Source organism: Mesoplodon bidens (genome assembly GCF_964165515.1).
Source record: "Mesoplodon bidens genome assembly, chromosome: 2".
In the NCBI taxonomy this organism is placed as follows: Eukaryota; Metazoa; Chordata; class Mammalia; order Artiodactyla; family Ziphiidae; genus Mesoplodon; species Mesoplodon bidens.
Genome location: NC_138177.1, coordinates 175,248,050 through 175,273,450, shown reverse-complemented (window position 1 = coordinate 175,273,450; position 25,401 = coordinate 175,248,050). Strand labels below are relative to the sequence as shown.

Genomic DNA, 25,401 nt, shown 5'->3' with positions numbered 1-25,401 from the left:
GGGTCACACATAAGCCTTAGTAAACGGTAGCTGCCATCCGCATCAGCCTTGAATACTTGTTGATTTAATGTGAACTAAATGTGGATAGCAAGCAGATGGGTATGCGCACAAGCAGGGCAGCTTGATTTACTCACGCCGAGGTGCCTTTACCAGCGACCCCTGCCGCATCTCTATTTGACAGCTAGTCAGATTTTCTTAGCCGTGAGCACTCAGTTCTCTTCCCAGGCCTTCTTCCTCGGCTCTTGACAATGGGCTGCATTTCCTAGCTGCCGAGTGGTAAAGCTGGGACTCCATCCAGGTCCCTCTGACTTCAAAGCCCCTGCTCTGAACCACCATACTACCTGCCTTTTAAAATATTGTCCTAAGGGATAAAACGCACGTAACCACCTAGGTCTGTAAAATCCTGGAGTAAATCCCTCAGGGAAATCCAGGTTGAGTAACTATTGTTGGATCATGTCATGAGCAGCCCAGGAGATTGGGGTCACTACTAAAGATCTGATTGGTTAAAATATCACCTAGCACCTGTCAGAATGGCCATCACCAAAAAGAACACAAATAACAAGTGTTGGCGAGGATATGGAGAAAAGGGAACCCTTGTACACTGTTGGTGGGAATGTAAATTGGTGTGGCCACTACGGAAAAGAGTTTGAAGGTTTCTCAAAACACTAAAAATAGAACTACCATATGATCCAGCAATTCCACTCCTGGGTATTTATTCCCCCAAAATGAAAAACACTAATTCAAAAAGATACATGCACCCCAATGTTCATAGCAGCATTATTTACGATAGCCAAGACCTGAAAGCAACCTACGTGCCCATCAACAGATGAGTGGATAAAGGAGATGCAGTAGGGAATTCCCTGGCGGTCCAGTGGATAGGAGTTGACGCTTTCTCTGCTATGGCCCAGGTTCAGTCCCTGGTTGGGGAACTAAAATCCCACAAGCTGCATGGTGTGGCCCCCACCCCAAAAATAGATGTGATATAGATATATCTATATCTATATATCTATATCTATATCTATATCTATATAGATAGATAGATGCAGTGGAATACTACTCAGCCATAAAAAAGAATGCAATTTTGCCATTTGCAGCAACATGGATGGACTTGGAGGGTACTATGCTTAGTGAAATAAGTCAGACAGAGAAAGACAAATACTGTATGATATGACTTTTATGTGGAATCTAAAAAATAAAACTAGTGAATATAACAAAAAAAGAAATAGACTCACAGATATAGAAAACAAACTAGTGGTTACCAGTGGGGAGTAGGAAAGGGGGAGGGACAAGTTAGAGGTAGGGAAATAAGAGGAACAAACTACTGTGCTCACTTCAGCAGCACATATACTAAAATTGGAACAATACAGAGAAGATTAACCTGGCCCCTGTGCAAGGATGACATGGAAATTCCTGAAGTGTTCCATATTTTTGTGACCGGAATGGGAAGGAAATTCAAAAAAGAGGGGATATATGAATACATACAGCTGATTCACTTTGCTGTACAGTAGAAACTAACACAACATCGTAAAGCAACTATACTCCAATTTAAAACAAAAGAGGTACAAACTACTATGTATAAAATAAATAAGCTACAATGATATATTTTACAGCACAGGGAATATAGCCAATATTTTATAATAACTATAAATGGAATATAACCTTTAAAAATTGTGAATCACTATGTTGTACACCTGAAACATACAATATTTTACATCGACTATATCTCAATTAAAAAATAAAAAAGCTGGGGCCTCCCTGGTGGCGCAGTGGTTGGGAGTCCGCCTGTCGATGCAGGGGACACGGGTTCGTGCCCTGGTCCGGGAAGATCCCACATGCTGCGGAGCGGCTGGGCCCGTGAGCCATGGCCGCTGAGCCTGAGCGTCCGGAGCCTGTGCTCCGCAACGGGAGAGGCCACAACAGTGAGAGGCCCTTGTAACGCAAAAAAAATAAAATTAAATGAAAAAAAACTAAAAAGCTGTGACCTAAAAAAAAAAAATCTGATTGGTGAAGGGTTACTGTGTGGTCCCACTGGAAGACAGGAAACATCTAAGGAGGACCTTAAAAGTTAGCTCCCCTCTCGTCCTGCCTGGTTTCTCAGCTTCTTTTGATAAGGGAAAGAAAGGACTTTTTACATTTATCTTTGCAAGCTCAGTTGATTGTGTCTATTTCTGCAAGACTTTGTTGCAAATAAAAGGATTCCCTGCATACACAGAAAATCGCTCTTTCTCAGATATCCAAGATACGCAGTATTTTTATGTGAAAAAAATAGAAAGTTGTAATACAATATGCACAGTGTTCTCCCCTTTTTTTTCTTTTTTTTTTTTCAAATGCCAATGTCCGACCACAGGAGAAATCTGGAGGAAAAGACATAAAAGTGTTGAGAGTATTATCCCAGCATGATGAGACTGCGTGAGCCTTGACTTTCACTCAGTCGTTCAACAACTATTTATTGCAGCCCTACTGTGTGCCAGCCACTGAAGATACAGCGGGGGGACACTTTCCACTTTATGGGTTTCTGCCCGTTTGGATTTGTGTAACAGGCATGTGTAACTTTTGTAACCAGAACTATAATCAAGAATTGCTTCTTCTCCCAAAGAAGAAAATCCCTCTTTCCAACAGCCCAAGTCCGCATCACCCATCTCTGCCATCTCGGGATCCGCCCAGCGCCCCTCTCCTCACCCACCCTTCACATCAGCCAGCCCAGCCCTTCACTCTCCAGCCTCTAGTCTCTCTGAAAAGAGAATGACAGACCTAGGTCTGAATTCTGATCCTACTGCTTACCAGCTCCATAGCTTAACCTTGCTGAGCATCTGTGTCTCACCTATAAATGCAAACACAATTTCCTTGCTGGGCTGTTTGTAATGATCAGAAAATATCACGTGTTAAACTCCTAGCATGGTGCCTGGCACACGACAAGTGGTTAATACTGAATAGCTATTATTATAATATTATTATTCTCACTCTTCCAAGCTGGAAATTCTCAGCAAGTGGCATTGTCAGAGGTCAAGGGCCCAGGCACGAGCCGGTTCAGCTCCCCTCCTGTCTCTCTCCACACCCATCTTTCCTCCTTTCCCTCCATCTTCCCTCACTACGTTCTCTTTCCAAATGCAGCTCTTCCCTCCCTGAGTCTCCCCTTCTCTCTCCCTCCCAGACCACCTTGTGCACAAGCTCCTGAATCACGACCTCCTTCTTCAGTGTCTCCAGCCTCCCACTCCATCTTTCTCCTTCGTCATCAAACATGCGCTTTAAGCTGGTGTATCTTCACTGGGACCACTGCTTCTTTAGCTCCTTTTCTACTGCTTGTACTCCTGTCCCACTACGACCTTGAAATGCATTACACCCTGTGTGCTCACCACCAACTTCCCACATTGTCTTTGCCTCTTTGGCAACTGACGTGGCCCCCCCTGCACTGAAGCCCCAGCTTCCTCCCCCCGCCATGTTCTCTCTGGCCTACCCAACCCTCTCGGTTTGCTTTCTTGAAACCCTCTCATCTTTGATAATTACAGCTTGGGTGGGTGATGCTCCTGGCAGCCAGTAGGTGGAGGCCAGGGATGCTGCTCAACGTCCTACGGTGCCCAGGACGGCTCCCACAACGAGGACTGTCCAGCCCAACACGTCGAGATGCTGCAGTTGAGAAATGCTGCTGGCCCCTTCGTCTCTGATACATCCCGGTTATTTTTCTGAAAAAAAAAATCACCCTTCATTAAGCCAACTCACTGCTCCATCAGAAGCTGAAATAGCAGTGACTCAGACCCTGGAGTCACACCACTGTGATCCCAAGCCCTGGCTCAGCCATTTGCCAGCTGTGTGGCGTCCGGCAGCCACAGGTCTCAGAGCCCGACTGCCTCGTGTGTAAAAGGAGGCGATGGCGGGACAGTACAGTGGGGTGATGCGTTGCTTGCTTGGCAGAGGGCCGGGCACACAGGTCACACTCGTGACATTTCAGTGATGTTTAAATCAAGTTTATACTCTTTAGGCTACTCTTCTAGGCTGGCCACAAACTGAGCTCAGCTTTCCATCCCGACTCTTCCCTCTACTCCTCCCCTCCCCCATCATCTGCTCTACCCCAATTAAGCTCTTCCAGAACATGCACTGCATTTCCCCACCTCTCATCCTACCTCCTGCCTTCACCCCCCATATTAGTTTCCTATGGCTGTTCTAACAAATTACCACAAACTTAGGGGCTTAACACAACTCGTATTTATTCTTTTACAGTTCTGGAGGCCAAAGGTCCAAAATCAGTTTCGCTAAGGTAAAGGCAAGGGGCTGGTTCCTTCTGGAGGCTCTAGGAAAGAATCCGTTTCCTCGCCTTTTCTAGTCTCTAGACTGGAAAAGGCGAGGAAATAAGACTTCCCCGCTTTCCTTGGCTCACGGCAGAGGAGCGCCTTCAACTCTCTGCTCCTGGCACGTCACCGTCTCTGTCTGTCTGTAGTCAGACTCCCTGTGTCTGCTTCTTGTAAGAACCCATGCGCCTATAGTGGGTCCCCCCAGCTAATCCAGGATAAGCCCGCATCTCAAGATCCTTACCTTCATCACATCTGCAAAGGTCCTTCTGCCCTGTCAGGTAATGTTCATAGGCTCTAGGGATTAGGACCCAGACATCTTTGGGGGGGAGGCATCATTCACCCAACCACCTCTTCCATTCTGACACGCCATCCCCTCCAACTCTGCATACCCACGCGTGCCCACGCCCAGTGGGGCCTCAGCCAAGCAGTGATCACTCCAGGTGAGTGATGGCGCCTCCCCTGGGACCCTCACACGTCCCCACTCCTCCAGCCATCATTTCCACGCCACCTGGAGTCCCTGCCTGTTTCCTCCCAGGCATTTAGACCTTGTCTGTCACACTGAATGGCTTCCTATCATCCCCTGCTCAGCTCACAGTGCTGCACACGGGAGACACTTAGTCGGTAGGAGCTCTGCAGATGGTTTTTATTGTCCACCCACAAAAAGAAACTTGGATTTGAGCCCAACTGAAGCTGATCAACAATTTTAAAAACACAAGGTGGATGGCAACTCCCGTTTCCTTGATGGGAGGGCAGCGTCACCCTCACCCACCTGTCGGCCAGCTCTGTGAAGACATTATTCAGAGAGCAAAGGAAGTGAATTGAATTGATACTTACCTTCTTTTTTTTTTTTTTTTTTTTTTTTTGCTGTACGCGGGCCTCTCACTGCTGTGGCCTCTCCCGTTGCGGAGCACAGGCTCCGGACACACAGGCTCCGCGGCCATGGCTCGCGGGCCCAGCCGCTGCGCGGCATGTGGGATCTTCCGGGATAGGGGCACGAACCCGTGTCCCCTGCATCGGCAGGCGGACTCTCAACCACTGCGCCACCAGGGAAGCCCAATACTTACCTTCTTGTTGCTTCTCTCTTTAAGGATTGTCTTTGTATCTGAAATACCTTCTGGAACATTATAAAAAAATTACAAGCCGGACCCAGGAACTTCAGGTAACCTTTGAACTTCAAAAGTTCATTTCAGCTCCTCCTTAGAATTCACCTAGCCCTAAGCATTTGAACTCTGTTTCTCCTCTGTTAGGTAGTCAGCACACATCCTCCAAAAGGTGAAATGATACCTCCATTTGCACACGAAATGCTTCACACAGGGTGGCTGAGATCTCCCAGGAGGGCAAGGAGGCTTGTTTTCCTCTGTCAAAAAGCAGAAAAAATGAAATGCCATCAGATCTTTACAATTGTTTATTAAATGCAGTGGAAGAAGTGTAGCTAGCCACAGTATAGGCAGCAGAATTACCAAAAGTTACATAATGTCAACATTTTAGAGGCAAAATTATCCCTAGGGATTGTATCTCGCTGGTAGCTACTGCCGTATTAATACTGTATAATAAACAACCATAACACTTTTAGCAGTGTTCCACAGTTATTGTCTACTGATCACACATCTGGGGCCAGCCGCTAGGTGGGTCCGCTGGTCTTGGATGGGCTTGCTCACGTGCCTGGGTGTTGGCCGGACCTTGGTCGATATAGGCTGGCCTCAGCTGGAGCAGCTGTGCTCTGTTCCACGTGTTCCACGTGTCTCTGATCCTCCAGCAGGCTGGCCTGGGCACGTTCTCGTGGCGCTAGCAGAGGAAGCAGAAATCGGGAAGAGAAAGCAGGCCCAATCATGGAGTGCTTTTCAATTCCCTGCTTGTGTTATGTCAGCCAACATCCCATTGGCCAGAGCCAGTCACATGACTGAGTTCAGTGTCAGGGGGCAGGACATGGGTGGGCACTGCAAGTTACAGAGCCAAAGATATGAATAGAGGAAGGGTGAAATATTGGGACCACCATTACGATCAACCCCAAAGACCGTCTAGTCCAGGGGTCAGCAAACTTCTTCTGTAAAGGGCCAGAAGGTAAATATTTTAGGCTTTGCAGGACATACAGCCTCTGCCACACTTATCTGACCAGCTGTTGTAGAGCAAAGGCAGCCATAGACATACGTAAATGAATGGGAGTGACAGGCATGCTCTGTTCCAATAAAATTTTATTTATAAAAATGGGCAGTGGCCCATATTTGGCCTGCAGACAGTAGTTTGCCAACCCCTGATCTCGTCCATTCTCCTTATTTTACAGAGATGGACAATGACATTCAGAAGCTAGGTGACTCTTTCAACGTCACACAGCTAGTTGGTGGAAGCATCAAGACAAAAGCTCAGGCCTTCTAGCCCTAGCTCACTGCTTTTTCTCTTACACTCAGCAAATAATAACAAATAAGTCTAGCTACCATTTACTGAGCACCTACTATGTGCTAAACGCTGTGCTAAAAGCTTTCCATCATTATCTCATTCTTACAACTCTAAGAGGTAGATACTAGTATTAACCTCATTTTCTATACAAAGAAGTGTCTAGAAAGAACTAGAGCTGAGATTCTATCTAGATCTGGAGTCCGAGCTCTTAACCACGATGCTCTACTACTTCGCTATTAGTTACTAAGCTAAGCATCATTTTTCTGTGTTTTGAAGAAAGTTTCGTGAACCTTTGTCCCACCCCCAAAGGAAGTGGAAATGACTCCTGCATTAGTCCTGTCCCCCATCAGCTGCAGTTCCCCTTCCCCTCATTTCAGATGAAGATCAACAGTTCTCGGGAAACTCAGCAGTATTTGCTGCAAGAAGAGTTACGGCAGCATCTGGCAGAGAAAGAGAAGCTGACCGAGGAAAGGCTACAGCAAGAGGAGAAGCTGAAAGCCAGAGTCAAGCGGCTAATGGAAGAGAAATCGGTAATGTGGTCCCCGTCCTTCTCTTTACTACTGGAAACTGATGAAATGGGCTTTCCTATGAGAAACAGAGGGTGTGTACTTAGATGGAGAAATCTCAGCAACTCCTTGTTGGGAACTAAATTAATTAAAGAGGGTGAATGATGTAGGAGGAATTAACATGAAGCTTGAATCCTAAAACTCAGAGATCAACTTGAAGATCAACTTGAAGAGGCAAGGTTACTGAAATGTCTAGAAATGGTACTTTGTTTATATACCGCAGCTGATTTTATTGATACAAGTCCCAGTCGTTACTGCGGGTCTTGGTTTGTGTCTAAGTGTGTGCAAGACCAACCAATAGTGTTTCAGTCTTTTGCTTTCTCTTCATGCATATCAGGGGAAACACATGGCCAAAACGGCTACTTACTTTTCCGGAAACCAGCCACTTAGAGGATACTTTACAGCGGCGCCTCTCAACTCAAAGGTGTCCACGGATCATATGGGGATGTTGTTAAAATGCAGATTCTGACTCAGCAGGTCTCGGGTGGGGGGAGCCTGGGATTCTGCATTTCTGACCAGCTCCCAGCTGGTAACGATAGCACAGCTCTGCAGACTACATTTTCAGCCACAAAGTCTTAGGAGAAGGTTTTCCCCAAGTTGGCTGATAAGAACCACCTGGGGCTTCTCTGGTGGCACAGTGGTTGAGAGTCCGCCTGCCGATGCAGGGGACACCGGTTCATGCCCTGGTCCAGGAGGATCCCACATGCCGCGGAGCGGCTGGGCCCGTGAGCCATGGCCGCTGAGCCCGCGTGTCCGGAGCCTGTGCTCCGCAACGGGAGAGGCCACGAGAGTGAGAGGCCCGCGTACCGCAAAAAAAAAAAGAAAGAACCACCTGGACGCTGGTGAAAAATACAGCTTCTTGGGCCCCACCCCAGACCCACTGAATCAGAATCTCAGGAGAAAGCCAGGAAACTGCACATAACAGGCTGATTCTCATCCTTGTCCTTGAGTTGGCCCTTTCTGATATTCAGGGACCTGCCATGAATATAACTACCTTGGTTGCCCTCATCCTACATCGGTGGCTCGTGACTTTGTCTGCACTTTTGTCACCTAAGAGATTAAAAAATACTAATGCCTTGTACCCCTCCCCCCACCCCACCCCCAGGTTCTGACCTGACTGGGGTGAGGGTGTGGCTCAGGCACTGGGATTGGTAAGCTCTCCCTGGTGGTTCCAATGTGCAGCCACGGTGGAGGGCCACTGCGTGCTGCCCCTCCTCCACCCCCCTCAAGACAGCAGCACCAGATCCGCCAGGCCCCAACTCCCCCCCCAGCACCTCCTTTCTTCCCCTGAGAAGGACTGGACCTGCCGTTTCCTCCACCTTCACCGGGAGAAGCTTGGTGACTTCCTGCTTGGACCCTCCGTCTCTGTCACACACCCTCGCTCTCCAGACCTCTCCAAGAGGCAAAGACCTCTGCCTGTTCCCTGTCATCCTCTAGCTCATGCCCCGCTACCTCTTCTCCTGTTGGCCTCTTTCTCTGCCTTTCTGCCTTTTGTGAAATAAAAGATTAAAAAGGAAGAACCACCTGACCAAAATCACCTGTGAGCCACATAAAGGTACTATTAACAACAGCCTTAAATCAAGGCAGCTCCCTCCAGAAGGGCAATTAGACATAGAAAAAGCCAGTGCCATTCCACCAAGAGGGAAATAAAACCAGAAAGAACCTAGAAATCTTCAAAATCTTCACCGGACTCTCCACCTGTTTCCTCCCTCCTCTCTGATTAACTTCTCCCTTGCCAAATGTCTTATTTTAGTTTTAACTTTGGTTTGACTTCTTCCCACGGTGGATGTACAGTATTGCAGCCCCAGCATGTTCACCATCACCTTGGGCACCAGCCTGGGCCTCCCAGATGCCCATTTGTAACATCGATTCCAACAGATACAGGGTTTCAAGGGCTGACATCAACCCCCCTTTAATCACAACCAACCTCAGAGCGTACACCAGCCCATGCAGAGGGGGACACAATGCCGGGGACCCCCCAAGACAGAGCGCCCCTGCTCATGTCCACTGTTGTCCCGTCGAGGGTCATCCTTCCCCAGACACGCACATGGATCAGCTTGACCCCAGGGACTCATCTGAAAGTACTGTTCCAGACTCGAGTGCCAGGTGCCCCAATTTTAAATGAACCTCCCTCATACCACGTGACACCATCACCCCCACCCTTTCTAAACATCTGTTTGTCAGAATTCATTAATTGAACTCCTCATGAGTCCTAACTTGTCTGAGGACTCTGTTTCAATGGTGAGAACTTCTAGGTTCCCTTATGGAGCTATAACCTCCTTCTTTTTATTATGATCTGTTAGCAGCAGTCCTCTGCTTTGTGCACACGCTGATGGTTTAAATCAGGGAGCAGCAGACTTTTTCCATGAAGAGCCAGATAGTATCTATTTTCAGTTTTGCTGGTCGTATGGTCTCTGTTGTGGCTTCTCAGCTCTGTTGTTGCAGGGCAGAGGCAGTTGTAGGCAACCCACGATGAGCATGGAGGGATGCCAATAAAACTTTATTTACAAAAAAGGCAGGCAGGGGCTTCCCTGGTGGCGCAGTGGTTGAGAGTCCGCCTGCCGATGCAGGGGACACGGGTTCGTGCCCCGGTCCGGGAGGATCCCACATGCCGCGGAGCGGCTGGGCCCGCGAGCCATGGCTGCTGAGCCTGCGCGTCCAGAGCCTGTGCTCCGCAACGGGAGAGGCCACAACAGTGAGAGGCCCGCGTACCGCAAAAAAAAGAAAGCAGGCAGTGGGCCAGATTTGGCCCAGTTGCCATAGCTTGCCAACTCCTGTCTCTAGGGTCAAAGGGACCAGGGTTCAAACTCCTGTTGATATGATTTACTAGTAAACTGAGCAGATTCCTTAATCCCTCTAAGCCTGTTTCCTCCTTTGCAAAAGTCGAAATGACAGAAGAAATGATTGATCTTTACTAGTGAATAGTTATCATGTGACAGGTATTTCATGTTCATCATCGCATCTGCTCCTCACATCAACCCAATGCAGGAAGCACTATGACTGTCCCCATTGTACAGATCGGGAAACTGAGGCTTCTAAAGCTTCTCACTTGCCCAAGACTAGACATCTAGGAAGGATCAACCGGAGGCTCTAATTTGGGCCTGCCAACTCCAGACCCCGTACTCTTAGCCCCTAAGTATACTGCCCACAGTTTTCTGTGGGGTTGTTGTGAGAAGTGAAAGAGTTAATCCGTGCAGTGCCTGGCACAGAGTCCAGATTCCTACTATGGTAACCATGTCTATTAAACAACCGTCATGACTTTCAGGCTTTGGAGGAAACCATTTCTCAGGAGAAAAGCAGAGCGAAGGAAGCATTAGAAGAAGAACAGAGCAAAGTCCAAGAGCTGGAGAATCGCTTAAACCGCCAGAAGGAGGTATGCAGCTCGGGGAGATAGTTGGTTCCAGCCCAAATCCGGCTTGAGGGCCAAATGGAAGAAGTTTAGAACCGCAGATGATGGGGAGAAGCGCGTGGCGGAGTTTCCTAGAGTGATTTGTCCTTGGGAGGGCTCAGCTAGTCTGGGAAGAAGCAAGGGGGACTCTAGGAGAGAACCCTAGAGCTGTAGCCTTCACAATTGGAAAAATTGTAAACAGCGTAAAATACAGCCTTAGATAGGCAACAAGTTGGGATTGGTGACATGAGCACTTTCTGCGCAGAGATTGTATGCCAAATCCCAAAAATGGAGGAATTACAGAATCGTGGGACTTCAGGGCTGCGTGTATCCTCCAACAGCATCCTAAAATCATCCAGCCTTCAGCTCCACCACCAAGGAATTTTCTGCAGCCCAGGGCAGTCCATCCCAGTGTTGATGCCTTGGGCTGGCAGAACATTCTTCCTTTAGGTTGAATTGACTCAGACTTTCTCCCAGAAGGGTTTCAATCCTCCACCCGCCCCCCGGGCTCCTGCAAGACCCGTCTATTGAATACTTTCTCTTCCACAGAATAACCTTTTATAGATGCTTGAAAATAGAGGCACCTCTCCAGACCCAAATGCCATTCACAATCCTGGAGCATGGCCTTGTTCTGCTCCTCTGAGCTGCTCTGTGCTCCAGAAGTCACAGATGGGCAGCTCACTGGCTGAAAAGGGCCTGCAGACATGTTACGTTTGGTCCTAGAATGTTTTATCTTGAATTCGTAAAATAGACTGAAAACTCCAGATTTCCATCCTCTCTTGAAAAGTTGGGAAACCTGGCCCTCCTTTCCACTTGGCAAAAACGGGCCAGAGTGGAACCAAGTAGCAGAAGTTTGCCACAGTCCTCGCCATTCCCTACTGCAAGACACACAACCCACTTCACTTTGGGTAACTGTTGAGCCCCTGTAGGCATCTGAGTTTGCAACCCATCACCTGTTTTCTTCCTAAAGTTTTTGTAGGCAAAACTGGACACAGTTCTCCAGCACTTAGTGGCCTAGAGCAGGACTCTTCTCTCCCTCGTTGAAGATGTTGTACTTCTATCGATGTGTCCCAAATGGCTTTTGGAAAAGCCCTGTTACAGTGTTCACTCACACTTACCTCATGGTCACCCTCAGATCCCAGAGTTTTTTTCCGTTGCGGAGCGCAGGCTCCAGACGCGCAGGCTCAGCGGCCATGGCTCACGGGTCTAGCCGCTCCACGGCATGTGGGATCTTCCTGGACCTGGGCACGAACCCGTGTCCCCTGCATCGGCAGGCGGACTCTCAACCACTGCGCCACGAGGGGAGTCTCCCTGAGTCTTTTTTACAAAATGTTTTCATTGGCGCTTCAGTCCTGGGGCAGCGCAGAGGAGTGAGGAGTGCAGGCTTTGCAGCCTGGCTGGGCTACTTACTGGCACAATACCTACCTTCTTTAAAGGATGGCTGTGAAGATTAGAGATCATGTACACTCAAGTGTTTGACCCAGAATCATCACTCAAAGAATGGTAGCTATTAATACTATCAATCACTGTACTTCCACTTCTGTTTAGGCACTTGCCTCCTACCAACCCCCCACTGCTTCCCTACTCCTCAGAGGGAAACCCTGGCCCACCCACCAGTGAGGGAGAAATAAGGAGCCTGGTGGGCAGAGCCCATGCCATTTGATCAGATCCAGAGAGGGGAAGTGTTTATGTGTTGGGTCTCACTCAGGTCTCCGGCACAGCTGTGCTCTGCAGGCCTGTGTAAACAGTGTCAGTACCTGGTCCTGAGTTATTTCTCCAGGGGTGGCAAGGAGGAGGAGGAGGGTGTCACAAGGGTTCCCGGTGGCCAAATGCCACTGAGAGGTCATCAGCACGAAGCTGGGGAAGCCCCTTGATTTTAGAGATCTGAGATCACGGGGCACTTCAGGAGGGAGATTTAAGGAAAGCCTGGTGGTGGACAGCCCCATGGCAGGGAGGAGCTGTGGCCGGGTCCCCCAGGCCTAGGACAGCGCCAGCCCACTTCTCCTGGCAGGACCTCTCCGTGGCTTCTTGTCAGGGGAACCTAAGATTAAAATCCCAGACACAGACTTGGATCAACCTCAAACAGTCATTTGAGTTTTCTATTAGACCTTCCTCCACACTGTCAGATGCATCTTTAAGGACGACAGAATCACTAGGTCATAATGCAGGTTTGGAGGTAACGTTAAAGGTTAATTCCCATGACCTGCCCAGGAGCGTGGGAGCAAAATGGTCCAGGGGGACGGGACCTGGGCGTGAGTCGCACGAGGAGAGCCTTCCCTGCAGTGCGTAGCGCCCGTCTCGGCTGCAGAGGAGCTGCCGAGAGCAAAGTCCCGCGTGTAGATGTGAGATCAGGCGCAGTGGGGCAGGAAAATGTCTTAACCCGAAACCCTCCTCAGACTTTGGGCTCCCTCACGTCTCATGGGAGACGCCAGGCTCCCATGATGTTACTGCTCTCCTGCTTCATTGAGGGCTGGTATTGGAACAGCTGAGTGTTGGCGTTTTTTTTGTTTGTTTGTTTGTTTGTTTGTTTTCAGTACGTGGGCCTCTCACTGTTGTGGCCTTTCCTGTTGCGGAGCACAGGCTCTGGACGCGCAGCCTCAGCGGCCATGGCTCACGGGCCCAGCCGCTCCGCAGCATGTGGGATCTTCCCGGACCGGGGCACGAACCCGTGTGCCCTGCATCGGCAGGCGGGCTCTCAACCACTGCGCCACCAGGGAAGCCCGTGTTGGCGTTTTTTAAACTGCTTTTCACTGCAAAATATAGAAAAATGTGTAGTATTTCCTCCATATTATGGATTAGATATTTTTGCAGGCTAATCTCGGACCCTAACCACCAGCTCTAATGGAAACCGTGTTCCAAATTCCGGACCTCTGCCAAGCTAGTGTTTAAAACACAACCTGTTTGAGAGTTGAGGTGTCCTTTCTTTTTTTTTTTTTTTTTTAACATAATGATGATGAATATGAGGTGCCCTTTCTTGCAGTGACTAGAAACAGGGGCCTTACCGGCCCCTTCTAGCTGTCTGCAATTTGCATAAACCATGTAACTGAACGGCTTATCAGCAAGCTGCTTCCTAGATGAAATTCCCTGACTGCAGGCACTAAATACCAATCACAGCCCTCGCAGCCTCTCAGAGCTTCCCTTGTGAGGTTTGCCCCCACCCCTCCTAGAGATTGTTATGTGTGGCTCATTAATTCAATACACGGCCCTCCTCTAGAAACCCGATGGTCTTTCAGAGATTTATTTCAACAACGGGAAATTCCATTATTAATGAGATTCTTCTTCTTCTTATCACAGAGGCTGCCTGGCACAATGATAAGAGCTCAGACTCTGAAACAAGACAGGCTTGGTCGCCTCTGCTCGCTTGCTCCCTGCCAGGGCCTCCACCCACAGGCAACGTGAGGGGTTCAATCCTGGCCTCACCACTAACAAACCTCATGGTCCCTGCACCCTCACCAACTTTCCGTTCTTTAGTTTCCTCATCTGTTAAATGGAGACGCTAACTGCTCTGATGAGGTTGCCATGAGAGTGACGTGGGTGAGAAGTGCTGGCCTTGGGCCCTGGCACGGAAGACCAACCCTCAACGTCTGAGCTACTGTCATTATAATTAGTATCACCGTTATTAGCAATTTTCCCCCTAAATATGCAGGCAACCAAAAAGACTGGTCATTGATTTTCAGATTTTGGAGAGCAGCATTGCCCATGTGAAAAGAAAAGCAAAGGAAGCCTTAGAGACAGAAAAGAGAAAAGTGCGAGATCTGGAGAACCACTTAACTCAGCAGAAGGAGGTCTGAGGAGCAGAGAGAGAGAAATTGGGCGGTGGCAGCCAAAAGCCCTTTGGAAGGAGCTCCAGAACCAGCTGTGAGGCTGTGTTTTGGTGCCCTGATGTAGAGCGGGTGGTAAAGCGGGCAGGTGGGGAGCGGTGCCTCCGTTCAGAGTGGCCGATATCACAGCATAGGACTCACCAGCAGTATGACCCTAGGGCAGATCACCTAACCTCCTGTGCGTCAGTTTCCTCATCTGTAACATGGGGAGGGATACAGTCCCTGCCTCGCGGGATTAAATGAGTTGTGTATATTAAGTACTTAGAATTGCACTCGCACATGGAGGGCCATCTCCAAAAGCACTGCTGGCCAACTACCTAGGGAAGGGAGATGCACTCCAGGGGAGACACCCTGAGTTGAGTCTGGGTCAGTCCCTCAGCCAGCATCCTCCTCCTCGTCTTCGAAAGGTATTTATGATGCACCCAGCGTGGGCACAGTAGGAAAAGACCCTCTCGGCTCCAGCCTCCTAGTTTCATAGACTCCAGAGTAGACCCTCCCTGGGCCGATGGACAGATAGAGACACAAACATTGCAGAGTAAGATGGAGTAGACGGTACACAGCCAGCTCACACGGGGGTCACATCAAATAAGCGCCAGGGTTCAGTGCCTTCTGGAACAGACGAGAAGTACACCCTCAAGGACAGGGTGATGTGGGAGGGGGAAGGGGTGTCCAAGTGCCAGGCCCAGGCCGAGCCAGTGACATCCACTGCCACCAGCCTGGGGACTGGGCTTACCAGCCTCACCTGCCCGGAGCCGCCATGAAAGGCAGGCCCCAAGGCTTAGAGGAGGGATGAACGCCCGAGTCATGCCCTGAAAGTCAAAGAAGGGCTCTCGGAGCCAGGAGGCCAGGTGGCCATGCCCTCAGTGATCTGTGATGGCATGTCCAGGAGCCGGACTCTAGGGACCGAGGGGGCACACGCAGACATGAGCCGGCCCTCGTGGAACTTCCAGAAACAAAGCTGGTGACTCAATGAATTGTTTAATTCCGTTTTATTCATCCAGCTGCAAATATTTACTGAGTACCTACCACGTGCCAGACCTTATTGGGTGTCAGGGATACCACAGAGCACTAGACGGACCACGGCCATGCCCCCCACTCTAGGGCGGAGGACAGACAACCATGTAAACAAACACAGGTGACTCCAGAGCCACAGGCTGTGGGGTAGACAAAACCAGAGTGGGTTAGAGAGTGGCCCGCCGGCGGGGAGGGCCTCTCCAAGGAGGGGACCTTGAGTAAGACCTGGAGGGCACAGGAGGCACCACGGGAACATCTGCGGGAAGAGAATGCCCCTAGGTCAGGGGTCCCCAGTGCAAAGGAGGGGGACCAGAGTTAGCCAGAGGGACGGGGGCAGGACAGGAAGAATGAAATCAAGCTGGAACAAGATGGAAGCCAAATGAGGGGTCAGAGGAAGAAAGCCGGAGGGAGACACAGAGTAGGCGAAGCGAGGCATGGCAGCAGAGCTGGGTGGGCTACACGTGTCGATTCTGGCCCCAATTCCAGCTCTGCCCTAACATGCTGTGTGACTGTGTGCAAGCCCCTTGCCCTCTCTGTGCCCTCATCTCTAATGCGGGTGTAGTGACAGAGGTTTGTTTCGAGGAGTCCATGTCTTCATTGTGAAGCACCTCCGCGGGTGAGGTCAGAGTCCCGCTCGGATGCGGAGGATGGAGTGCATGGCGGGACACGGGGGCCGGACAGTCAAGCAAAGACCTCGGGAGTGAGACCGTGCCAGGCCCCGCAGGGAAGTGAGGTCAGAGTCCACACAGGGCGAGGGAGCTCCAACACAGAGTGAGCCTCGTTAAGGGGTGGAACCCAGACTGTGGTCACAGCTGTCCCCAGATCAGCCCTTATACACATGGGCCAGGGGTGGGGTTTTAGAGTGTGGACTCCTGCTGAGCAGGGTGGCAGACTCTGCCAGTCTACGTTCGAATACACAAGCATGTCTCCTGCCTCCAGGTAGGGTGGGGTTGGAATCAGGAGGACAGCTCAGGCAAGGTCCAGAAGCTAGGTGGCAGGATGGCTAGGGCAGGGCACTGGCATCTGAACTGGCACCACCACTCCCTGATGGTGTGATCTTGACGCATTACTCATCCTCTCACCACCTCGCTTACAGCCTCTGTGTCCTAACCTGCAAAATGGGGGGCAGACGCCACCTGGGGGCTCGCATTCAGCGCACGGGGCAGGCACTCGTGTTGCAGAATTTAGAGACTGGGCAGTATCATCGTCGTCATCGTTATCATTTGTAATTTGCCAAGCGGCGCAGAATAAGAGAAGGGAGGGCACCCTCCCATGGGGCGTGTGGCCTCTTACGTCAGGCAGGACGCAGACTGGCAGGGTGGGGTCTGGACGGTCTTAGGCAGACTTGGCAGTGGGAAAATGCCAAGCCCATGCAGGGAGGAGAGTCAGAGCCCAGGTGGGGCGGGGAGGCCTGTGTGCGGAGCAGGGCAGGGGGGATGGAAGCCCAGGACGCAATGCTAGAACAGCAAGACTGTCGGGAAGATCCTCTCTTCTCCAGGGCCCCCCACCCCCAAAGTATAACAATGTCAGTAGTTTTTCTTTTTACCCAATAATGCATGTTCACTAAAGAAAATTTAGAAGATACAGACCAGTGAAAAGAAGAAAATATAAATGACCATAGTCTCAATTCGCCCCAAATAGACATTATTTATATTTTGGTACATAGTCTTCCAGTCTTTTGTTTATGCATATATAAATTATTTATTTCATTAAAATGTTATTCTTGTGAACTCTATATTTGTACGGGAGGCATAACTACAAGAGTTTCAACAACAGCAAATAGAGTTTCTCAACCCTACTCTGGCAGTTTCCCTCCTGGGGCTTGTGTAGTTGAGGCTGGGCTCCAATCCCCTCCCCATCACCATATCTGTGGGGTATATGTTCTCAGTCCCAAACTGTCCTGGGCTTCAATTTCTGGACCCAAGCCTTTGTAGGCTGGAGAGAGACCACCAGTGTCCTTTGAAGCCACAGGCGTCAGGCCTGCTGGCACAGGAGGTGTCTCCCCCACCCCCTCCTGCCCCCCACCCCTGCCCTTTGCCTCTCCTGCCCCACCTCCCAAGAAGCCAGGTACTTCCCAACAAGGGACCACATTGGTGCCATCACCTGTCCGTTTAGTAGTTTAGTTCATGGCTCAGCGCCAAATGCCTTGACCTGAACACTCACCAGCCTGTCACTTCCTGAACACCAGCCCAGAAATCCTGAAAGACGAATAACTCTCTCTTTTAAGGACACAACTAACCAAGACGTGACTTGCGGGTTCTCATCGTGCTGGGCACGCCACCCTTGTCACCTCTCTCTCCAGCGAGCATCCCGTCCCTTGAGCTCTCGCTCCCAAGCCCTGACTCACTGGTGTCAAGGATTAGTAATCCTGGCTTCCCCTTGCCATGTCACTTCCCTTCCTTTCGCGTGCACACACCCTCAAACTGCTTGTTGTTGGCTTCCAGATGTCAGAGAGCAGCATCGCCTACGAGAAACACAAAGCGACGGAGGCCGTAGAGAAGGAAAAGAAAGAGGTGCGAGATCTGGAGAACTGCATAACCAAGCAGAAGGAGGTATGAGTCTCAAAGAGGAAAAGACATGGAGGAGCTGGCATGGCTGAGCGCCAGGCTCTGGGGGCAGGCGGTCTGGGTTCAAATCCTACCTCTGCCACCCCCTGGCTGTGGGACATTAGGCAGGAGTTGCCACCTCTGTGCCTTGGTTTCCCCACTTATGAAATACAGATGATCCAATAGATCAGCCTCCTGGAGTTGTGAGGCTTGATTGCTGACACACACAGAGACAAGCACCTGGCACGCAGTGAACACTGCATGTTTTATTATTGTTGTTGTTATTATGATTATTATCTCACAGCCAGGAAGTGGAGGGGCAGAATCTGAGCCCAGGACTACCTGACTCTAGGACTTCTCATCATCACCCCTCCTCTCTCTATCCTTGAGCTTGGTGTAGGCTCAGCTGCCCGGGGTCACAGAGGGGGCGGCAGGATAGAGATGCCTGAATGTCTGATCGCCTTGGTGCTATTTCTCCACCAGGATCTGTCATCATGGCTATCATCACCTTCATAATCAAACCACGTTTACGATTATTACTGAGAGTAGGAGATGCAGGAGAAGCAGTTGTTGCACAGGACCCTGTCTTAGGCACCTCCAAGCTGGAGGACTGAATTCACCCCTCCTGGGTCCCAACAGTACAAGACACACACACACACACACACACAAGCCAATACCTCAAAAGTCAAGGCATATGATAAACACACAACCTGACAATAGTGGGTTAAATTTAAATACAGGTAGATACAATTTCAAAGGATTTTCAAGACCAGATGGGGCTGGGACTTCCACCGTGGTCCCATGGTTAAGAATCCACCTTCCAATGCAGGGAACGCGGGTTCGATCCCTGGTCGGGGAACTAAGATCCCACATGCCGCAGGGCAACTAGGCCCGCACGCGCTACAGCCCACGCGCCACAACTAGAGAGAAGCTCACACGCCGTCACGAAGAGCCCTCTCACTGCAACGAAAGATCCCGCATGCCGCAGCAAAGATCCGATGCAGCCAAATAAATAAATAAATAGACCAGATGGGACTAAACAGATCTTTAAGTCTATTCACATCCATCTTAGATCGTTTTCTTCAAAGAAAGTTTCCCAAATATTAGCATACATAGAATCACTGGGGGGTTATTTTTTTCTTCTTCTTCTTTTTCTTTCTTTTTTCTTTTTCTTTATCTGGCTGCGCCGCACAGCACGCGGGATCTTAGTTCCCCAACCAGGGATCAAACCCGCGCTCCTTGCAGTGGAAGCGCGGAGTCTTAACCACCAGACCGCTAGAGAAGTCCCCTGGGGCGGTTGTTTTACATGCCCGATCTGGGGCTTCGCCCCCAGAGATTCTGATTCACTGTCTGTAGGGTGGACTCAGGAATCTGAATCTGCATAACAAGCAGCCCAAGTGGAGCTGGTGCTCTTGGAACGAGGCTACTCCAGGAAGAGTAGCGCCAGTAAAGCCCATCTGGATTACACATCAGTCCCGGGCACGACTTTAAGAGGGGCCTTGACCAATTGGAGCATCTCCAGAGGAAGCAGAGCAGAGCTGGGTGAAGTGATGCAAGACTTGTCAGCTCTGGGCTGATGCACCTGTGCCGGACTCCCCGTGGGCAGGCGGACACTGCAGGCCGAGAGAGAGAGAGCCCAAGAGGGGCCATCTCTACACACAGCCTTGTTTCCCCAGTGATTCACCATGGCTCTTCCACACAGTACTTCAGTTAGGGGTAGGAGAAAAGGAGAAATTAGAATTTTAAAGTAGATTATACAGGGCAGAAAATGGATTAGGAATGAGACTAATGCAAAAAAAAAAAGTGTGTATTATGAAATCCATGAATGGGTCACAGTTTTCATTCCAGCAGTTACAGTGAAAGGTTGTGTAGTTCACAAGCAAAACTGGACCAAGTGCTCCTGGAAATGAGACCATTCTGGGTGCTGGACCCAGAGAGCATGTCTTCTCAGGATCATCACAGAGGAGACTCTATAATGCAGCCAACAGCGTGTCAACAGCAACCTTAGAGAAAACAATGCTGACACCAGAGAGCACCGTCTCACAACAACCTTCAAGGCAGGCTGGTGGTATCACACCAGATGAGGAGAAATGGGACTCTGCCCGAGGGACTCCCCATTTACCAGGAAAGACCCAGGAAGTACAAGGTCAAAGACCCACTCAGACGTAGAGTTGCTTATTTGCTGTTTTACTCGTACACAGGGAAGAGCATTCGAAAGACTGGTTTCATCTACACCGGTAAAAACAGGATCTATGTGAGAAAAAGAGGAGAGAGGGGAGAAGAAAAATTAATTCAGACCCGCTGGAACACTGAACTTGAGTAAGCTGCTGAGTAGCTGGCAAGGAGCAAAGATGCCAGGCAGCGTGTTCTGGCCCATCCACGAAGCCATCTCAGTTTGTTGTGGATTCTCTGGGACAGCTGGAGTGTCGCTGCTCTGTGGTGTGCCTGCCACTGACCCCAGGGCGCGCCCCCTTCAGCCAGGTCTGCACACCGTCTGCAATGGGATTTCTCAACAGTCACGACCACGTCAAGATCCCAAATAAGAACAGAGAGAGTTCAGTGATGGTACCGAGAGAATGAAGCTTCTCCCAGATGAGGCTCGCAGGCGTCACATGATGCAAATCATGTTTTGTTTTGTTTCCGAAAAAAAAAAAAATCAGTTTCCTTTCCCAAGTGTAAGAGGAGCACCCGTTTGCTCTAGAAATTCTGAAAAATATGGAAAGTCACTCATGATTCTACTAAGCAGAGTTACCACTAGTGACATTTTGATGTGATTCCTTCCGGACCAGCTATATGTTGATCGACAAATATCGATTTGTTACAAAGTGATTTACACTGTTATACTGTGCACGCTGTGTATTGACTTCATATATTACAAGTATGTCCACATGTCATTGAACTTTCGTCTACAACCTGCCAGTAAAGAGTGACCTGGGTTTGCACGGTGCTGGGTGAACCCCGATTCATTTACCCCCGGGCCCTGGGCCGTTTCTCACTTTTACTGAATTAAAAAATGCTGAGCTGAACAGCCCTTCGCACCGGGCTTTGTGCGCGTGTGTAGTTATATCCTTAAGATACATCTCCAAAAGTGGAATCACTGGGTCACAGGATATGAGCATTTTCAGGCTCATGATACACGTTCCCAAATGACCCTCCAGAAAGGTCATACCAGTTTTCACTGCCCCCAACAGAGTCTGGGAATGCCCAGCACTGCACCTCAAGAATATATTTTAGATTGGATTAAATAATGTTCATGAAAAGGCTACATGCAGTATGATTCCGACTAGATGACATTCTGGAAAAGGCAAAACTACGGTGACAGTAAAAAGATCAGAGATTGGGGCTTCCCTGGTGGCGCGGTGGCTGGGAGTCCGCCTACCGATGCAGGGGACACGGGTTCGTGCCCCGATCTGGGAAGATCCCACATGCCGTGGAGCGGCTGGGCCCGTGAGCCATGGCCACTGAGCCTGTGCATCCGGAGCCTGTGCTCCGCAACGGGAGAGGCCACAACAGTGAGAGGCCCACATACCACAAAAAAAAAAAAAAAAAAAAAAAAAAAAAATCAGGCATTGGTTAGGGGAGTGGTGGTGAACAGAGGGAATACGTAGGGTGTTTAGGGCAGTAAAACTATTCTGTATGATACTATAATGGTGGACACATGTCATTGTACATTTGTCCAAACCCACAGAATGTGCAATACCAAGAGTGAACCCTAACGTAGACTATGGACTTTGGGTGATGATGATGTGTGGAAGCAGGTTCATCAGTGTAAGAAACGTACCAGTCCGGTGGGGATGTTGACCGTGGAGGAGTCTGGGCGTGTGACGGGGGCAGGAGTTCCATGGAAACTCTGCACTTCCTGCTCAGTTTTACTGTGAACCTAAAACTGCTCTAAAAAATGAAGTCAAATAAATAAATAAAGTCCATCCAGCCCCAGCCCAGTGCCTGTCACGACGCCCACATTCCACAGTGCTGGAGCATGGAGCCAAGGAGGAGCGTAGAATTTTGACAAAGATCGGAAGAATGGGTCCCGGGAGGAGGGAGAAGGTGTTGAAGACATGGCGACCAGAGTCCAATCTTGCCGGGGCCCCACGGGACGAGGGGAGGTCATCCCAGGGCCGAAGCCACAGAGGAAGATGGAGGAGGGTCCTGAAGGCAGGTCCTGTGACGAAGGGGTGAAGGAACTTGGCACATTTATCCTGGAAAACAGATTTAGGGAGAGACATGACAGCCCTCCTCAAATATTTAAAGGGCTGTCTCATAAAAGAGAAATAAAACTCGTTCAATGAGCTCCAGGTGACAGAACTGAGCTCAGAGACCAGAAATCTCAAGTAGACAGATCTCAGCTGCAATATGAAAAAAGAGTTCTGTAATCATTGGAACCTTCCAGAGAAAACATGGACTTTGGACTTTAAAAGGATCAACAGAACAATACCAGAACAGAGGTCACCTCCTCTCTGAAAACAGGGGAGCGAGAAGCTAGGGTAAATATTTATACCTGACTTTCTGTTAATTTGATGTTTGCTGTTTGTCTAGGAAATAGATTTTAAAACGCAAAAATCACACATTTTAAATGATAAGTTAAATGATGCACTGGCCATGGTAGAAAAGACTCAGAAAACAGAGACGGCTGAAAGTCTAAAAGCAGAGAGCATCACTATGAAATTAAGTGAAACATTAGCTGAACTGGAAACTGCCAAGACAGAGATGGTAAGTCAGTGCCTTCTGGGGAGGGGAGAATTTTCCCTTCAATGCAAGATCGCGATGCCATGAGGAGGCGTGGTTTAGACCAGGGGTTCTCAGCCTCTGCACTGTTGATGTTCTGGGTGGGGTAACTCTTTCTCATGTCCTGTGCATTATAGGATGTGTAGCAGCATCCCTGGTCTGTACCCACGAGATGCCAGTGGCACCCTTCCCACAGTTGTGACAACCAAAACCGTCTTCCAACTTTGCCAAATGTCTCTGGCAGGGTAAAATCACCCTCTGCTGAGAAGCATTAGTTTAGTATAAAAAGTAAAAAGAAGCTATGATGACGCCCTCTGTCCAGGGTCTTCTAAGATGTTGTAATTCGGGGTCCTCACAGGATCAGGCTGAATCACTGAGCAGTCCCAGAATTTAGGGATCAGACGTTAAGATAATGTTTTTCAATTTCATCTCAGCATTCAAGGCCCTCCACCATCAGGGCTCAGTATTGCACCCACCTGTCCTTCATACATTGAACAGACAGGTCTGTGGCCAAGGAGGTGATGAGGATTGGCCTGGCGGAAGTGCACGGAGTGAATCTGAGTGGGACGGACTTGGAGACACCGGTTCAGGGCATGGCACGTTCTTGCTGTAGTCCGGAATCATAGGTCCTGGACACTCGGGGCAGCAGAGGAGGGGAAGGAAGGAGTCGCTCTGGCAAGAGTGGGCAGAGAAATGGCAGGACTCGACAACTGACTGACAGGACAGGAGTACTGAGGAGAGGGAGGAAGCAGAGGAGGCGGGCGAGCTTGGAGCCAGGGCGCCGGGCGGGCTGATGGCACACGGTGGAGACGCTGGGAAGATGGGGGTTGGGGTTTGTGGGGGGAGTCTCTTGTGGGAGAGGGGCTGTCTTCTGGAGAAGGTGAAGAATTCAGACTGAGACGAGGGTGGAGTACCAAGTTCAAAAGTTGCCCAAACTTTTGGTGGGGTAAAAAAATAGATTTGGGGCAGGAAGCAAGACATGGGAACAAAATTTGGAAGATAGCCTTGGGGGAGGGGGTGACTGTTGAGAGAGCAGGCACACGTGAGCTTCTCAGGCAGAGAATTTACGCATCTGGAGAAGATCAGAGGCTCAGCGTGTTAAGGGAATCAGGAGGAGCAGGAGGATGTCATCCAGGTAGCAGGAGAATGACGTCATCCCGAGAGGGGAGGAAGGGGGGGCGGTCACGGGAAAGGTTCTGACTCACCATCAGGGGACCACTGATCATTTGTGTTTTTAAGAACTACAAATTCACTCCCTTTTCTCTTATAAAATTGTTCACTCATTAATTCAACCAACACTTACTGAGCATCTGGGTCTAGATGCTGTGGCAGGGATCCAGATACCGATGCTGTGGGCATACTGGTAAATAAGAAAGGGTAAGTTTCTGCTCTCATGGAGCTTACATTCCAGTGGGAGTGACAAATAAAGACATGAGATCATTCAGGTGGTGATAAGTGCCTCAGGGGAAATAAAACAGGATGATGTCTCCTTCAGATAGGCAGTCAGGGAGGGCCTCTCTGAGGAGGTGACATTGGAGCTGAGGCCTGTCACATGAGGAGTCAGCCATGCGAGGAGCTGGGGGAGGATTGTACCGTGCAGAGGGAACAGCACATGCAAAGGTCCTGGGGTGGGGCGGAGCTTGGTGCTGGTGGGTGCAGGGGGCCCACGTTGTTATTGTTGTTATCGTCCTCTTATCCAGCTCCCAAGATCATGTTAATCACATCTGTTTTCCCAGATTATGATGGAGGAGCGGATGCAGCTGCAACAGCACACAGTCAGGGCCCTCCAAGAAGGACAGGGATCACAGAAGCACGGATTTGAAAAACAGATCATGGAATACAAGAAGCAAATCAAACAGCACTCCCAGACGATTGTGAGTCTTGAAGAAAGACTCCAGAAAGTGACCAAACACCATAAAAAAAGGGAAGGAGAGATTGCAACGTTGAAGGACAATGACCCAGGTTTGTCCAGAGAGACGCCGAGGAAATCTTAGCGTTCAGGGCAGGTTCTGATGACCCTGTGGGTGCCCCTAGGCTGATGCAGAAGAAAAGTCTGTGCCTCATTTAAAAGCTCCTCTATTGTCTGGAGGCCTTTTCTTGTTACACAGCAAGGTTAGGCGCCCTCAAGCCCCAGGTTCAACAGAGGTAACAGCAATGAGCAGGGACAGCCTTTGTGCCGAGCCAGTCAGCCAGTGAGGGGCACAGGCTGCCAGGGCCGTTAGGGGTGTCAGAGCAGCACAACGGGAATCATCTTTTCCACATGGAAACATCCCATGCAGGGGCCTTTCAAAGGCATCTCTCTGCCATCAGCAATTTGCGATTTTGTCTAATGCACTTTCATAACCAGCTGGGGTTTATCTCTTAAAAAAAAAAAAAAAGAGGCTGAAGGAAGAACTCAAGAGTCGTGAGCACTTATTCACCCTGAATGACCAAGGCGATGCGTAAAGCTAAAGACAGTGAGCTCTTGGAAAAGAGTTCTGGAAGTAGAGGCCTCGGGCCAGGGTTTCTCATCCTCGGCCCTAGTATTGCCGTTTGGGCTGGAAAGCTCTTGGTAGGGGGCCGTCCTGTGCACTTAGGGTGCTGAGCAGCATCCCCGGCCTCTGCCCACTGGATGCCGGTAGCACCCACCCCCATCCCAGTGCGACAACCAAAAATGTCTCC

General features: G+C 49.8%; 1 protein-coding gene across 1 annotated transcript in view; it reads left to right on the top strand.

Annotated features, from left to right (window-relative positions):
* FHAD1 (forkhead associated phosphopeptide binding domain 1) overlaps window positions 1-25,401 on the top strand; it is a 133,082-nt gene that overhangs the window by 83,104 nt on the left and 24,577 nt on the right. Inside the window, 7 exon segments of the mRNA XM_081255905.1 lie at window positions 5,375-5,445; window positions 7,058-7,210; window positions 10,512-10,619; window positions 14,312-14,419; window positions 17,914-18,021; window positions 22,552-22,725; window positions 24,477-24,702. Coding sequence (XP_081112031.1) covers window positions 5,375-5,445; window positions 7,058-7,210; window positions 10,512-10,619; window positions 14,312-14,419; window positions 17,914-18,021; window positions 22,552-22,725; window positions 24,477-24,702 — 948 coding nt within the window.